The 17,910-nt window shown below is 38.3% G+C and overlaps 1 protein-coding gene across 1 annotated transcript in view; it reads left to right on the forward strand.

The window, feature by feature from the left end:
• LOC113139689 (ephrin type-B receptor 1-like) overlaps positions 1–17,910 on the forward strand; it is a 71,410-nt gene that overhangs the window by 27,401 nt on the left and 26,099 nt on the right. The window contains exons 2-9 of the mRNA XM_026323068.1: positions 9–73; positions 676–966; positions 1,399–1,617; positions 1,729–1,909; positions 7,534–7,689; positions 11,162–11,424; positions 14,493–14,568; positions 15,921–16,045. Of these exons, the coding sequence (XP_026178853.1) occupies positions 9–73; positions 676–966; positions 1,399–1,617; positions 1,729–1,909; positions 7,534–7,689; positions 11,162–11,424; positions 14,493–14,568; positions 15,921–16,045 (1,376 nt within the window). The remainder of the gene's footprint in view (positions 1–8; positions 74–675; positions 967–1,398; positions 1,618–1,728; positions 1,910–7,533; positions 7,690–11,161; positions 11,425–14,492; positions 14,569–15,920; positions 16,046–17,910) is intronic.

Here is a 17,910-nt window from a genome sequence, read left to right on the forward strand (position 1 = left end):
TTGGACAGAGACAGTGATGGATACAAGGACAGCAACAGCTGAGCTTGGTTGGATATCGTTCCCTGCAAATGGAGTAAGAACAATGAGTAAAGGTGTACTGTACCTATATGTGTGTGTGTGTGTGTGTGTGTGTGTGTGTGTGTGCCTTTGGGGAAAGCAGCTTGAGTACACTTTACAGTGCTCCATTAACAAGTCTTTCAAAATCTTAATTATGGTGGCAAGGTGACACCAATTAACTGCTAGTGATGCAGAATTGAACAAATTTCGATAGATCAGAAAGGTGTGACATACAAGAGCCTACAATAGATAAATGAATAGAATACAGGAAAATAGAATAGGGTCTTCTACCCACTTTCTTTTTTAATGCTAACTTGGCAACTAGCCTCTTACAATGGTCTGCTCAGTGTGTGTGTTTGAGGTGAGTGGCTCTAATTGTGATGAATGGTTGTCCCCATGCACCACAGAACAAAGTAGAGGACAGAAAAAATGTGAATGAGGGAGGGGACTGGGGAAAAAAAGGAGAGAGACAAAATGGTAGGGAGGGAAGGAGAAAGTTTAATTTGTTCCCGGTCTTGGTAAACCCATTAATCATTTTAGCCTCTCCTTTCTTTACCTTTTCTGCTTTCTCCCCTCTCATCTGTACCCTCTGCCCCTTCCTCACACGGCATTCTCTAGTGGGAGGAGGTGAGCGGGTACGACGAGAACCTCAACACCATCAGGACATACCAGGTGTGCAATGTGTTTGAGCCCAGCCAGAACAACTGGCTCCTCACTACTTATATTGACCGGCGAGCGGCACAGCGGATCTATGTGGAGATTCGCTTCACTGTACGTGACTGTGCCTCCATCCCTAGTGTCCTGGGCTCCTGCAAAGAGACGTTCAACCTTTACTATCTGGAGACTGAACGGACCGTATCAGAGAGTATAAAAGGGGTGGAGTACTGGGCCAATGCCCCCTTTCTTAAGGTAATTGCCTAAAAACTAGAGCTTCTGAATAGAGAAGCAAAGGTTGAGAGACTGTTGTTGTCACAACGTAAATTAGCATTTCAACATAAAAGTTGACTTCTCTTTTAAACATGTTATGGTCACAGTCTCATTGTCATTTATCAACAAACCCACTGTTTTTTGTGTATTGACAGTACAAAGTGTGTTTTGTTGTATATTTATAGCAGATAAATCCTAGTCACCCATCCAAGTGCTACAAATCTTCTAGCTGTCTCTGCGGCACCATTATGGAGGGTTACTAGGGAAATAGTTAATTATGACTGAATTCTAACATAATAAAATAAAATGATCTGGTGTTATACAGCACCTTGAAACATTAGAAAGTAGAGCCAATATTTATCATACCAATCTTTGTTTTGCCTTTTGTATCCTCTCCCTTTGTGTCTCTGCCAGGTGGACACTATTGCAGCGGATGAGAGTTTCTCCCAGGTTGATTTTGGGGGGAGGCTAATGAAGGTCAACACAGAAGTTCGAAGTTTTGGGCCTCTATCCAAAGGCAGAGGCTTCCACTTGGCCTTTCAGGATCTTGGTGCTTGCATGTCACTTCTGGCTGTTAGGGTATTTTACAAGAAATGCCCTAGCGTAGTGCAGAACTTTGCTTTCTTCCCAGAGGTATGGACCATTGTTAAATGAAAACTTTGGTCTTCTTTTTATTAGACTTTGGCACAGCTCTTATCAAAAACATGTTGATAGACCTTTTATACTGACTTTAATTGTGTGCAGACCCTGACTGGTGCGGAGTCCACCTCATTAGTCATCGCCAGAGGAAGTTGCATTCCCAATGCTGAGGAAGTGGACGTGCCCATAAAGCTTTACTGTAACGGAGACGGAGAGTGGATGGTTCCCATTGGTAGCTGCAGCTGCAAGGCAGGTTATGAACCAGACAACGGCAATGTGTGTCGAGGTAAATGTGTATATTAATGGTGCCCTATTAGTTGAAACTGCTTGTAAAGAAATTAAGTAAAAATGCAAACGTGTAAATTCTGTACTGCATCACAGCATCACAGAGGTAATGGCACATAGACTGAATTAATTACTTTACTAGAAAACACTGCACACAAAAGTCCTATTGTTTTGTAGCAAAAGCTAACAAACCAGTATATCAGCCATTCAGTATTCAGCAACATGCTTCTAACAATCAGTCATAGCAACCTAGCTAACAGTGCAAACAAACACAGCAGACATGAAAATACAATTATGACCAATGAACCTGAAAAGTTATCACTAAATACGCCAAAATGAAACAAAAGACTGCAACCTTAGTTTGTTAGTTTCTCCGTCTATGGTTTTAATATGGTATGCAGATTATCTATAATACAATTTTGAACAATTTGTTTGCTGTTTGCTATTTGCTATTAGAAATCTGCGATAATTGAAATGCGACTTGGTCTGCTTAACAACATAATTGTTAAACTACTCTAGGCTGAGTCAGTTCTGTAAAAAATGCAAATATATAAGAGAGAGCAAAGTGTGCCATTTCTGGCAGTGCTAGCTGAATAATCACATGGATGTACACATTTTCAAATGTATTTTTGCCAAAGGGTGCAGCCAACCATGTTCCATATGTTAATATTAGTGGAAGCTGAGTTGGGTGAACACTGCACAGAAATAGCTACTCTTCCTTCAGTGTTCCATATATCTCTACCTCTTTTCCTCCCTTTTTATATCTGGCCTCCTTCCCCATTTCCTCTCAGAAGTAGTACCCATCATTTCTTATTTTCCCCGGAGAGTGTCACCCATTCTGTGTGTGTTGTGTGTGTGTGCGAGCGTGCATGCATGTACCTGGTATTACTTAAATTGTGGGAACCAAAACATGCTTACACAGTCTGTACATATATTGAAATGATAAGTTAAGCTTCTTCATCCCATGGTAATTAGTTTGGCGTGCTCCTGAACTGTCAGAAAGTCAAAACAGAGAGATCAAGGCTAATATGAAAAAAAGAGAAGGAGAAAAAACTCAAAAAACAGTAGAGCCCCCTAGACGGGGAAGATTCTATAAAAAGAGGACAAATCAAGGACAGAAAGGTTAAAAAAAATAGCGAGAGATAAAATGTAGACAGAACAGAGAAGACGTAATATTATGTACATTAAGTACACTGATAGAGATGTTAGCTGGGCTTGTTAGTTTCTTTTTGCAAGACAAACTTTTTGCTCTTGCTCAACGTTTGATACAAATATATGGTGCCTTTTAGGAAGAGGACCTTCCAATAATGTAGGACATGTATGCATTTGTTTCAGTGGTGGGATTGGGTTGTTAGTACATTACCAAACTTAAGGATGTTATACTGTAGTTTCTAGTTATAGAGTAAATTTTCACTCGTGATTTGTGGTAATATCACATATAACACCCATCTATACTATAAAGTCTGACTGGATTCAGTCAAATACTTATTCAAACACTGCAAAATGATGCACTCCAAAAAAATGGCTTAGTCCACATGGGATGACATGTCTGTGTACCTGCCTTGTGCTTAAACTGTGATTTAAGAATTTGTGTGACAGGACATGTCTGAACTACTATCAGCTGATAACATATTGGCAGGAAACTGGACTCACTATTGGAGCAGATGGTGGTCTTTCTGTGTGTGTTTTTGCTACTTTGTGGGGACTGAAACCTGTTTGATGTGGGGACTCGGCTTCCTCGTGGGGACCAGAGCCACCATTTTTAACAGCATGACTTGGTTTAAAATTAGGAGTAAGTTTAGGAGATTTAGGTTGGGGTAAGGGTTAGAGTTAAGAAGGTTAGTCATTATGGTTAACACACATACACACATGTAAATTAATATAATATCCCAGCAAGTCTATGTGTGTGTGTGTGTGTGTGTGTGTGTGTGTGTGTGTGTGTGTGTGTGTGTTCAAGGCCATAGACATAATGTTTTTTTTTCACCTCACTAGCATATTGCACAAGCCAAACAAACTGGATCAGCATCAATGTGCAGTGTGTGTCTGTGTGTGTATGAAGTAAACAAATATTCAGAAGACCTTTACTTAAATGCGTCACACTACAAATGTACACAGTACCATTAAGTACACACAACTACACAAACTACCCCTGCTGTGGATCCCAACAATGCTCTTGAGAGTTTTGAAAACATGCAGGCTTTTAACACGCTAACACAAACACACACATACAGACACACTTTTTAATAATTGATCAGTGAGCCTGTATTGTCATCCACATGGTCGCTGTATGACTCCACACAGCTGGCTAAAGGCACAGAGGGAAAGATATATATATATATATATATATATATATATATATATACTTTTCAACTCTTTCTCTCTCTCTAACTCTCTGTGCTTACAAGGCTCTCTCCTATCATTTGTATTTTCTTTTTGTAATTGTATTTGTTCTGACATAGTGAGATTTACAGTAAAACCTCGACCTGAGTGCACTAGGAATGTAGCAACTTCTTTGAACCTTTATTCAGACTGCTCCATGAATGTTGTTCACAAAGGTTGAATTTACAAAATAGAAAAAAAAAAGCATCATACTTGAGTTTTAATCCTAGTTTTTTAATAAAAAGCCACTTTTGCTTAGGCAATATTTCAGTCTGTTGCTCTGGTGAAAATATTACACGTAACTAATATCGATGTGTGTTGCACACAAAAAACACATTGCAGCATTAGAAATTTGAAATCCTATAAAGTGGTCCAGAGATAACTAAGATAACTAATAGAGAGCGAGCAAGACTTGTTGCCATGGTGACACACCCCATGTTTATGTGGAAGGTTGTTGAATAAATGACCTTGATAGGCCAGATGTCTATCTGCCTATTCAAAACACACACACATACAGAGGCGTGAGCCATAGATACTCCTGAAGACACAACTTTAAAGACGTCTGACTAACACAGACATGTTTATAGTTCTGTGACATTATATAAATTATGACAAAATACAGGGGATGTAAGACACTAAGACATACATACATTTTGCCAAAATAAGAATGGATGCAGGCTTTGCGTGAAACCCATCCTTCTCAGGTCACACACTCGACTGTGTAGTCAAACCAGACCAATAATGTCTGCGTCTTTTGTCAGCAGCTATGCACCAAGCTTGACTGACTCTGATTATTAATACATACATACCAAAACTAACAAAAGTCCTTCTGGGATGAGGGGTATTATTTATTCTTCATCATGACCTTAATAAAAAAAAAAGATGCTCTGTGTATTCATTGGCAGCATTACACTCCTAAGCTTCCATCAGACATGGTCAGCTGATACATCTTGTTGTTGTGATAATACTTTATCTTGCCTGTAAGGGTGTGTCTTAGTTCATATGGGAGAGAACTGCACATGGACTCTTTCTTTCTAGGGTGCATCAGTGCCAAAATTATTTCAGCTCACTGGATTTAATCTTCCTCCAAGTTCCCAAAATGCACCTCCAAAAACATCTGAGTAGTTTATTTAGGCCCTGTGACTCATATGCAGTGAAACATGGAGGCAAAGAACAGTGTTGTTCACTGTAAATCATAGAATATCAGAAGAAAAACATCAGCAAAACGCTGAAATTACAATATAACATTTCAGGGGAGAGTGCACAATAGGACAGTACTCCAGAAATACAATGATATTGTAAAACAAAAATAAAAACAGCTGTTTCATCGGGTTTCACTGCTCCATATTTTCTCCTCCCTTCTCTGACCCTTAGACCCTTTAAAATTAGTTTTGTAAAGCTCTGAGGCTGTACTTTCACTCAGCTTATGTCTATCCATGAACTGTAGTGTCTATGGACACCTTAAAAGCTCACTTGTGCGGTCCTGCTGTCTTCCACCATCTATTTAGTATTTGCATTTTAGCCCGACAGCAACTAAAGCATCCCTGAGATAAAGTGAGCATTCATTACAGCAGAAAAAGAAAAACAAGGTGCCAAAGATACATCAAAATTGGGAAAAATAACATTAAAAAACCCTCATTTGGTTTTTCTCAGTATTTTGGCAAAGCATTTGTTTCAGTCTTATTTCTCATTTCACACCTCACTATTTCCTTATTGTACTTTTTCCCTAACTTATAATCAAAAATCAGGAAAAGGCAATTTAACATTCAATGTGTGAATTTAGAACTAGAATCCTTTTGAGATATAAGGTTTGCTTTAAATGTGATATGTTTGGCCATGTTACATTTGGCTTGTTAAGTCAGTCTGCTGTAAATGCTTCAGCCTCAGACTTGATGCAAGAACTTTTTTTTCTCAGTACTTAGTCTTACACCCATAATAGTAATATAGTGGCATTGTTTCTGGACATATTAGAGCTTTGAAAGGAAAGATTATTGATCTGCTTGAAAATGTTTAATGGCTAACTGAGCTCCCCTCACAAGTCCTCCAACAAGACACCTAATATTTTGTACAATCAACAGATTGAGAAGAGCTCTAACTGTAAAAATGACCTGATGCATGCATGTGACCTCTGAAGCCAGATGTTTTTGGATAATTGGTGTGAATTACAGCAGAAATCATTTGTCAATCAATTAGTCGATAAGCAATATTATAATAACTATGTTGATAATTGAATAATCTTTTTAGTCAGGTTCCAGCTCCTCAGATCCTACAGTTGTATGCTTTTATTCATCATATGTGAATAAGGTTGGACATTTACAATGACACAATGCCATATTTTTCTTTCTTACTATTCTCGCATCCTACAGACAATAAGACTAATTGAATAATTGAGGAAATATTCAATATTGATTGATTGTAACTGAATGAGCGAGTTTCACGGTGTAAAATAACAGTGATAAGAGGTTATTAATGCACAAAAAGCATCTAAAGAATCAGGCATGTGTAAAATGGTGTAGCTTTTTAGGAAATTCAAGGGACACATTAACACCTGTCCTGCCACCTTCAGACGGGATTAGGGTTATTGGATTAGCATTTTAATCAAAAGGAAGAGATGGCCTTCATGCAGTCAACGAGAAACTGTTCCCTGAACCTGTCAGCTTGTTTCTATAACCCACTGCTTCTTTCCAACACTGACTTTAGCCTTCATTACTACACACGTCTCATCCCAGTCAGACTGCAGTGCACGTAATAAAAATGATTATGCTGGCTGAATCACAAGAATTCTCATCACAAGCCATCCGTGATGAACAGAAGTTTGATCAAAGTTGGACATTATCTTTAACAATTTATATATGTGGTTCACGTCATAAAGAAATATTCAGTTAATATTTATGGAAACACCTTTGACCCAGATAAGGGAGAGAAATGAAACCACAGATATACAGGGTAACACTGATTCTGTGGACCCACAAAAAATGTCAGAGCAAGATAATGAGCTGCTAATCTTAGAAAATCCCCCCTCTGGCTTTGTCACCCTCATACTATGAGTAATAAGTCTACTGGTACAGCGTCTTTAAAACTGTTTACCAAATATATTTCAGTTATGACAAACCAACATAAACATGAGTCTAGCTAAAAAAAAAAAAAAAGTATAACTTAATTGCTGTTTTTCATTTATGTCAAGGAGGCAGAGTTGTGTATCATTTTTTGTGTGTATTTTTTGCCCTTCTCTCTCTTTCTATACAGCTTGTCCTCAGGGCACCTTTAAGTCCTCCCAGGGTGCAGGATTATGTCAGCAGTGTCCGCTCAACAGCCGCTCCACCATCGAAGCCGCCACCCTCTGTGGTTGTCGGAACGGCTATTACCGTGGAGACATGGATAAACCTGAGGACATGTGCACCAGTGAGTCAGTCTCTCGCTCTTCGTCTAACAAACAGGCAGATTTTTAGAAATGACTGATAGCTGCCAAATTCCGCCATGCCAGTGATATGTGAGTGGTTGACAATACTGATAGTCTGAAATCTCATTATTAAGTTGAAGGCCGATACCTGCTTTGATTTGTCATTCCAATTTTAATTTTATGCACCTTATTCAGAGCGAGCATGCCGCAGGGTTCCTCTACTTGTTTGGGGATTTGGGGAGCAGTAGGTAATAACTCTGCCACATTCCACAGCCTATCCATTGAAGTGAATATGTGTTTAGTATGTGGAAGAGGTAGTATTGCTATGCAAGATGAGGCATAGAGTTTGAAAAATGCTGCCTCTCAGTTCCACAGAGACTCTGTGTAAGTAGGTTGAGACATGAATCATTTTGGACTGTGAAACTGTGTGTGTGTGTGTGTGTGTGTGTGTGTGTGTGCGTGTGTGCGTGTGTGCGTGTGTGTGTGTGTGTGTGTGTGTAGGCAAATGTGCATGTGTGTTCATGTCCTGGTGATCTGGATACTGTGGCTTGTTTGACAGGGGCTTAATAAGCACTGGGTCATTCACAGGCAGGGCTATATTTCACTGTTTTACATTCCTGAATGAATATGATGCAACACTGGCAGAAAATGTATAAAAGTTAACACAGAGGGTTTAAAATTTATCTTCAGTGGTTTTAAACTGTGATGTTGAGTATTTGTACCATTTTATATGACCTTTTTTTTGTCTTTAGAACTTTAAAACCTCTAACTATCAGATTGGTAGACTCAATCTTCTTCCTGTATGATGACTAAATGATGCAATGTTACTCCACTCAGTAACCCTGCTTACAATATATGGGTCCATGTAGCAATGCTCATAATAACTTTGATAAAAGTGAAAAACCTCCTACACATGTAGAGGAATCTGATGCCAGTGATGGACAATGCACTATTTTCTTAAAACTGCGACAGCCTGAGCATATGGTTGTCCTTATTTGAATATTCAATGCTATTATAAAATAATTAAGTAGTGATCCAGGAAAACATCAATAGAGGTAATAAATGAATGGATTAGCCACCCATAGATATAATCCTGTACAGAATTAAAGTTCATTTTATGTCTGAAACTAAGAGCATCAGAAATAAAGTTGGGGCTGCATGCAGCATGCAGCGATACATACATATATATATATATATATTTTTTTTTTTTTTTTTTTTTTTTACTGTTACTTATATTACAATCAAACTCTTGAACCATTCATCATCTGTTAAATTGTATTACAGAGGGAAGCTTAAAGTAAAGTTTTAAAAAATAGTGGTTCATAATGGTTATGAAACGGTTTACTGGTTTAACCTACAGTATTCTGATAACAGCTAAAGCACCTGAAAAGCCTCACCTCAGTAGCAGCACTCTCAACAGTAGCAGCACACTCTCAAATTGATGCTGATAGAAAGAGAAATTAACTTTTCCAGTGAAAAGGTGTCAGGTGTCAACCTACTCAGCCTACGCAGCTCTGTGAATTACTCTGTTACTTTGAATTTAAGGGCAAAAACAAGTTGAGTTACAAGTTTTTTTTCAGACACAACAACAATAAAAAAGAAAAGTGAACACTTTGTGGTAGAACTTCAATATAGAGCTTCAGTTTATTTATATTTTATATAAACTCAGTCAGATGTAAAATCAGATCAGTGAAATGGAAGAGTAAGCGCACAGTGTGTGGATAGTTGTCTGACAGAAAATCATTCCATCACCATGCCTCATGGGCTACATAGGTTTGGAGGTGGTGTGTGTACTGTATATGTGTGTGGGTTGCTTTTTTTTCTTATTTATTTTTGTGCATTGGTCCAACTGATAGTGAAGAAGTGCAGAGTGTGGCTGTAAACTTCAGTACAGATTCTTTTACTGACTCTCTAAAGTGGGTGAAATTACTTTTATTGTCGCAGCACTAAAAAGGATCAATTTAAAATGTGATTATCACCTCTCTTCTTACTTTTTGCATTTGGATGTCTATTTGCTGTGAACTGTGTATCTCTGACTGTAAAATAATTTGTATTCGTGCTATTCACAAAAAGTTAGTGAACTGTGTCAATTTGCTGTGTGTGTGTGTGTGTGTGAGTGTGTGTGTGTAATAATAAACACATGCTTCTCTCTCCCTGTTTATAAGACACTGCATGGATTTTCAACCCCCTGCTGATTGTTAGCACTTTGATTCTGTAGCATGGGCATCTCTGAGTGTCTGTTTGAGAAATGCACACATACACATATTCCACAGGGCCATGCCATGTCATTTCACATCACATGTTGTTGCAAGTGTGTCTGTATAGTGCCTGTGAACAGTCAAGACGTACACCCTCTAGGTTTAACCTTGTGAAAACTCTGGGTGTGTGTTAAAGACTCACTATAACACCCTAAAATCCAGATTTTCTACTTAGATCAAAGCGATGAGCTGAGCGAAAAGAGAAACCAGCAAGAGAGGAACTGACTGACTCTAAACTGACTGACAAAGAGACTGATTCTCTGGCTGATGGAGAGCTGTTAGGTCCTCTTTTGACTGACAGAGACACGGTTGCCTGAAAGGCAAATTCCCTACATCTATACCAGTGATACTGGTCAGAAAGTGCACTTGGCAACCTTGCAAGTGGACAATGGTTTAAACTGTCAATAAACAAGTCAATACCAGTAAAGTAATCAGCCTTGGGTTCACTGGTCATTGTCAAACAGTTTTTTTTTCTGAAGGAGCACTCCTCCTTGTGCTTCAATGGCAATACTTAAGTCCAGAATATAAATGAAAGGTTCATCATACGTTCTTACTGTTACATTGCACAAAGGTGTGAGAAGTACTGGTATTCACCTTCTTCAAAGTATTCTAATGTTTGTATATAAAATATTACTGTAAGTCATGATGATTTTCAGTATTACTACTTGACAATTTTAGCTCTTATAGAAACCTTTTATCTAAAAGTAACCAAAAACTACTGCAGTTAGATAAATGTAGCAGAGGAAAAAGTGCAATGTTGCCTTATCAGATGTAGTAAAGTACAGAAATTTATGGTCCGATTTATAGGTATATTTTTACATCTGATATCCATATAGTAGTTACTGCAATATAAACTGGAATATTTCCAACCATATTGAATGGTAACCATATTAACCTTATTGAATACACTCTTCCATAACAGCTTGTATTATTATAAAATGCCAGACATCACGCGATAATAAAAAATATCCTTACGGAAGCCATTACAGGGAAGACTTGATAAAAAGAATAATTGGGGATGGTTTGCTCAAGAGCTGACCAGAGTGACATTTGATTGCATCGAGGTATGGCAGCAGTAATTTGCTTTAAATTGACAGACTTATCTCAGTGTACCTGCAGTACTTCAGCATGAATGGCTGCAGGGTTAGTAAAAGGCACACAGAAACACGTCTTTTCAATGTCGGTCCACTATTAACCTGCTATTATCTCTCTCCAGGTGTCCCTTCAGCTCCTCGAAATGTGGTCTCAGTTGTCAACCAGACATCAGTGCTGCTGGAGTGGCACCCACCACGTGATATGGGGCACCGTGACGACCTATCATACAACATCTTGTGCCGCAGATGCCACAGCAGTGAGCGACGTGCATGTCAGCCTTGTGACGACAGTGTGGAGTTTGTTCCAGACAAACAGGGGTTAAAGGAGACACGAGTGGAGATCAGTAAGCTGCGGGCCCACGCATCATACACGTTCGACATACAGGTTTGTCCCCTAAAAGAAGGGTGCCTTTTTACAGCTTTATGTGTGGAAGAAATAATACAATCTCTGATTGATGAGGAAAAATTGGGGATTAGTAAAAGTTTATTTGGTATCAAAAAAGTTAAGTACATATGCAGTTAAGTGCCAATGTAAAATTGAATAATAAACATCATCCATGGCACTGCATTATGTGTATGCATCATAAATACCTGAGTGAGTGAGACAAATCATCAATGAAACAACTTCCAAATAATCAGTGAATCCAATTAATTAGCTAGGAGTAAAGCAGTGCACTTTCTGAGAAATGTATTTTAGCCATGTTCTTTTGTCAGTTAAAGTTAATCAAGGCAAGAATCAATACAGCAGTACAAATCAGGCTTGATCAACAATCTATAGCGCATGTCATCAGCAATCAATTAGCAATGTCCAGGAAATAGCAGTCAATCATAAGCAATGTAAATATGTCAAAGCATTTAGTCATATTCAGATTCAAAGAATCAAAGCCCAAAAGCACCTTAAAAATTATAAAATGTTCAAATGTTATAAAAAATAAATTCTTAAAATATAATCAGAGAAATAATGAGAAAAATAAAAAAATATCAAGTCAAAATAGGAATAATCTAGATATGGAAGTATCCAGGGTTTAAGTGTAGAAGTCAAGCAAAGACAAAACAAAGACAAATCTCAAACTACAGCTTTCCCCAGCAGCCCCAGCAGCAGTTGTCAAGCAGCCCCCAAATATCAAAATGCTTGACTTTTTAAACTTTTTGGGACCAGTGTATTAATACAAATTGGGTTAGCTCCAAAGTTTCAGTGTAGGTGTAGTATTTAGTATTTAGTTCTTTGTTTATGCTGCTGGGATCTTTTGGTATGGCTGCTGTTACTTGGTATCCAGTATTAATGTTGAACAAAATTGGTAAAATTGGAATTTGCTCTAACTTTTACAGAGCTCATTTTATCTGTTGGATAACTAATTAAAATACAAGGTTGCTACTCAAAATGTACTTAATAACTTACTGCCCACTTCAGAAACACTCTTAATAGTTTCAGTACTTAGTATAAATGCAAATACTGCAGCTGTCAAATATTCACTGTGAAGCTCAGGTTTAATGACACTCTGTAGTGGCATGCTGACATGCAGGCTTTTATGCATAACATGTTGTCTACAAGGACAAGGTCAAGTTTATACAGCCTATACAATACAGCGCATCATTCAGCCGTCGGCAGTTAACCATTAGGGCTGGGTGTCTGAAACAAGGTCACAGTTTAGTGGAGCTGTAAACCTGCAAATGTTTGTTTAAATGTAGAAAGCCACGTAATAGTAACATTATGAAAATACTGATTGTGACAGAATTGTATGTGATTCTTTAACTGAATCCAGCAATCTTTAATTAAGAGATAAATTATCCACCAACTGAATATATATGAAAGTTAAATATCAAAAAATATCAAAAAGCAAAGTTTGTTCATGATTATCTTGTTTGTGAAAAGCTGACTTGTGAAATATAGAAAGTATTTTTTTGACAGCATTACTTTTGAATGCTCAAAAAAACATAAAAAAAAGGGAAGGAAAAATCAAAAAATGGGAAGGAATTTAAATATACTATACAAGTAGTTCTTGGAGTAAGGCACCCTCACTAATTACCAGCCTATGTTTAATGATTTGCTATGACTGAAGACATTGTTTTGACTGTCAGAATGATTATCCCAGTCCCTAACAAACAATACATGGCAGCTAATTAGTTGGTCTTTAAAACACACTCCAAACCTGGTAGTTATGTCTTTGTGTTGGTGAGATGAGAAATATGTTGAGACTTTATAGGTTCATGTATATATTGGCTGTGCAAAACTAAATGTAAATTAATTCTAATTGTTGCTGATAATTGGCCTTGTGAACAGCATTTTTCCAGTCATATCTTAGTGTTATGCATTTCAGAAGGTTTGCCTTTCTTTGACCTATCCAAATGAAAATTACAACAGCTAAAGAATAACAAAAGTATGTGTTTATCTACTGTATTGTAAGACATAAACTACCTACAGTTTCTACAGTTTTACTTCCAATGTCAAGAGCATTCCGTACTACTACTATAGTATTTCCCCGCTGTGTAGCAATCAGTCCTGGATGCTGCTATACAAGAGTGTGGGGTAACATTAGCAACTTTATCCTACTCTTAATTGGATTTGGGAAGTTTACACTCCAGCAACCCCAGCTAAGCTCGTAATCTGAGATATTACTGCATGTGCTAAATGCATCCTCTAGTCATCATATGCTAAATCTTTCTTTTTTTTTTTTTTAAAGTTGCTCTAAATGTTTGCTTTATCATATTTATAGCAGTAGAGGTAGCTCAAGATGGTGTTTGGTTTTTCCAGGTCTCCTACATGGATCATCAGCTGATGACGTTGCTTTTTGCCTGGCTTTATGTTTACGGCGCAGCCATCAAATCCACATTTAAGAGCCTTTTACCCGTCTCCTTTAAATGAAATCAGCGGGAAACATTCAGAAGTCCCCCATAAACAGCTTTCTCACCTGGCATAACTAATACTACATTAAACACATTATCAGTGGCAGCTGTTATTTCAGACAGCTCAAAATACATTTGCGTGGTAGAATGTGGAGCCTGCATTTGTTTTTCTCTGCCTAATATTAACCACCAAAGACCCGAGCTTTGGTTCGGCTTGGATTTTAGATTTTTTCTGGCTATTTGGGGTTAGATGGAACCAATGAATATAATAACCCGATATTATCTTTGTAAATGAAGCACTTATAAGTGTCCACATTTGTGTACAACAGGTTTCAGTAACACAGAATTATTTATTATGATGCAGAGAACCAAAAATGTGATGTCCACGTATGTGGACGCCAGGTTTAGTAGGCGAAAGATAGTTGGAAATGACACACATACAGTGGTAAATGTAACCCTGTTATTATTGTAAATTGCATACTTATTGTACAGAACATAAAGTTTGAGAGGTATAGCAACAGTAACTGAGAGGGTGAGACTTTGTGCTAACTATTAATGTTAATGTCTGAAAGGTGGAATAACTGACCATTATCCTCTTATATTGTACAGGCAATCAATGGAGTATCTAACAAGAGCCCTTACCCCGCCCAGCAACTGTCAATCAACATTACAACCAATCAGGCTGGTGAGTGGGAACAACCGCGTGTGTGTGTGTGTGTGTGTGTGTGTGTGTGTGTGTGTGTGCGTGTGTGTGTGAGGGTGTGTGTGTGTGTGTGTGTGTAAGCATCTGCAGCGGTGTGTGTGTGCAAGCCTGCCCTGGGGCACAGTGGATTATGTGATGGAGGGATGGCTGGAGGGACAAAGGAAATTGAGCTACAGCCTTTTAATTCATAAAACATGTTATAAGCTTGTCATCTTTTTCCCTCTCTCTCTTTCTCTCCCACTGCTCTTTCTTCCCTGCACAGCCAAAGCTTTCATCCTGTTTTTCTCTTTCACCCTGCCTCACTCTTAGTTCTCTTCTTCACGCCTTTATCCCCTCTCCCTGCCCTCCTCTCATAGTCTCTGGCAGTATAATTTTTAGAGACTATAAAGTGAGCTGAGTTACTGCTCTATCAATACTTTATAGAGACAGACACAAGTGATATTTCCACCGCTACCCAAATTTAGATTTAAAAGCCGCTTTACTCTGATGGAAAACACATCATTTACCTCATCTACAGAGCCAGGCTCGTTCCTAATCGAAACATGATCCATTGTCACCCTGCCACTTTCTGAGCACATTTGTTACTGCTACTGGATGCAGAGCTCCCTTGTTCTTCAAATCTTTTAGGACTCAACAAAAATGATTTATTTCAGGTTGACTGCACTGCAATAGATTTTGCGTGTGTTTCATGGGACCTGAGGATATGAAAACTCACCCCACATATAGAGAACTGTGTAAAATATCACTTGTGGCAATATTAAAAAAACACTGTGAGGTTTTCAGGTGACAGCTATTATGAGTACAGCAGAAGTATCTGACTCTTGAGGTAGCATTTACTGAGGATTATGGAAGTCCCATGGTGTCCTGATGACTCAGCTGTGCAAACTGCACACTATCTACATACTGTAGTTGTAGACTGCTTTTCTCAAACAGCATCTCTATAAAACCAGTGTGTATTATGAGAAGCAAGCATTCAGTTGTATTGTGTTGTATTTAGCACACTCAATATTAATATACTTACACTAATATTAATATACTTACACTAATATGGTGCCTGTCATTGATCTGTGCCTATCAAGCACAAATGTGATGGAAACCATCTCATAAAAAGATCACAGAAGCAACACCATGAACTACATTACAGCCAACATCTTTTTGGGTCCTAAAATTTTGGGTAGAAATGCATTAGAGGCATAACTCTTGTTTTCCCATCAGGGACAAGTGCTGTAATTTGTTTTCATGATCCTTGGTAATATGTAGTTACAACATGCTAGTGATTTCTTTAACTACCTAATTGATTGTGTGTACTTGTGTGTGTATATGTCTGTTAACAGCTCCCTCCGTAGTTCCCATAATGCACCAAGTGAGTTCGACGAGCCGCAGTTTCTCGTTGTCATGGCAGCCGCCCGAACAGCCCAACGGAATTATCCTCGACTACGAGATACGATACTATGACAAGGTAGAGTGGGGTGATAAATGTCTGAATGCTGTGTGTGTCTGTGCTTTTTTGTTGTTATGGTCACAGCCAGTAATCCTTTAGAGTCAATAAAACAGGCAAACTCAATATCAACTACATCTAAGTCATCTATTACTAAGACTGTTACTGAAGAGCAGCCACACTCTCACCACCTCTCAAATACTTCATCATAATAACTTTGATAAAAGTGAAAAAACTCCTACGCCCTGCCTTACTTACATATAAACTTACATTATCTGGTATGTTTATTCACAGCATTTCATTGGACACAGCCTACATCAAGTAAACGCCTAACATCACTACCTTGTCACATGCATATATCAGGGTACATGCAAACACTGCTAGTGCTGATACAGTAGATAAGATTCTCATCAGTTCAGAATGGGCAAGTGAAGATTTTAATGAAAGCTTGTCTGAACTTTAATAAATTTATGATTTGTAATTGTTTAATTTGGTTACACACTCATTTTATTCTTATATTGCAAATTGTAGAGATAAGCTGCTGTAAATGGCTAAAAAAGTGTCATTTAATATCAGGTCATATCACCACTACTGTATTTTCATCGTTCAGTACATTGGCCAGTATAACTATGCAATAGATATTAAATTCCATGCATTAGCAAAATTTAATTTGAAAACCCTACAGAAACTGTTGGGAGGCTATTGAATCAGAAAACCACAAAATTTAGGTGACACATTGAAAAACTTATTTTTTTGACACATATTGTTTAACAGGTAATTAGATAAAAGGGTATTTTTTGTTTCAAAAGGTATAATATACCAGCATGTCAAAGTATTGTGTGTATTCAGCACCCACAGCTCCATTTCAGGCAGGGTACCTTTGTTGCATGCCATACGCTTTCTCTCTGCCATTATTGTCTGTCCCTAGACCATCAGCTGTCAAGTAAAGGTTAAAGGCCACAGAAAGGGCTATTGAATCTGAGTCTTACAATTTCATCAAACCTAAATGGAACATGATAAAAATATCTTTTTTACAAACCTCAGCTGTATTAAGTGATTTTGATGAGATCACATTAAAATCTTACCCATACAGTGGGTACGGAAAGTATTCAGACCCCTTTAAATTTTTCACTCTTTGTGTCATTGCAGCCATTTGCCAAAATCAAAAAAGTTCATTTTATTTCTCATTAATGTACACTCAGCACCCCATCTTGACAGAAACAACCAGAAATGTAGAAATGTTTGCAAATTTATTAAAAAAGAAAAACTGAAATATCACATGGTCATAAGTATTCAGACCCTTTGCAGTGACACTCATATTTAACTCACATGCTGTCCATTTCTTCTGATCCTCCTTGAGATGGTTCTGCTCCTTCATTGGAGTCCAGCTGTGTTTAATTAAACTGATTGGACTTGATTAGGAAAGGCACACACCTGTCTATATAAGACCTTACAGCTCACAGTGCATGTCAGAGCAAATGAGAATCATGAGGTCGAAGGAACTGCCCAAGGAGCTCAGAGACAGAATTGTGGCAAGGCACAGATCTGGCCAAGGTTACAAAAGAATTTCTGCAGCACTCAAGGTTCCTAAGAGCACAGTGGCCTCCATAATCCTCAAATGGAAAAAGTTTGGGACGACCAGAACTCTTCCTAGACCTGGCCGTCCAGCCAAACTGAGCAATCGTGGGAGAAGAGCCTTGGTGAGAGAGGTAAAGAAGAACCCAAAGATCACTGTGGCTGAGCTCCAGAGATGCAGTAGGGAGATGGGAGAAAGTTCCACAAAGTCAACTATCACTGCAGCCCTCCACCAGTCGGGGCTTTATGGCAGAGTGGCCCGACGGAAGCCTCTCCTCAGTGCAAGACACATGAAAGCCTGCATAGAGTTT

This window comes from Mastacembelus armatus, chromosome 4 (genome assembly GCF_900324485.2).
Source record: "Mastacembelus armatus chromosome 4, fMasArm1.2, whole genome shotgun sequence".
NCBI lineage: Eukaryota > Metazoa > Chordata > Actinopteri > Synbranchiformes > Mastacembelidae > Mastacembelus > Mastacembelus armatus.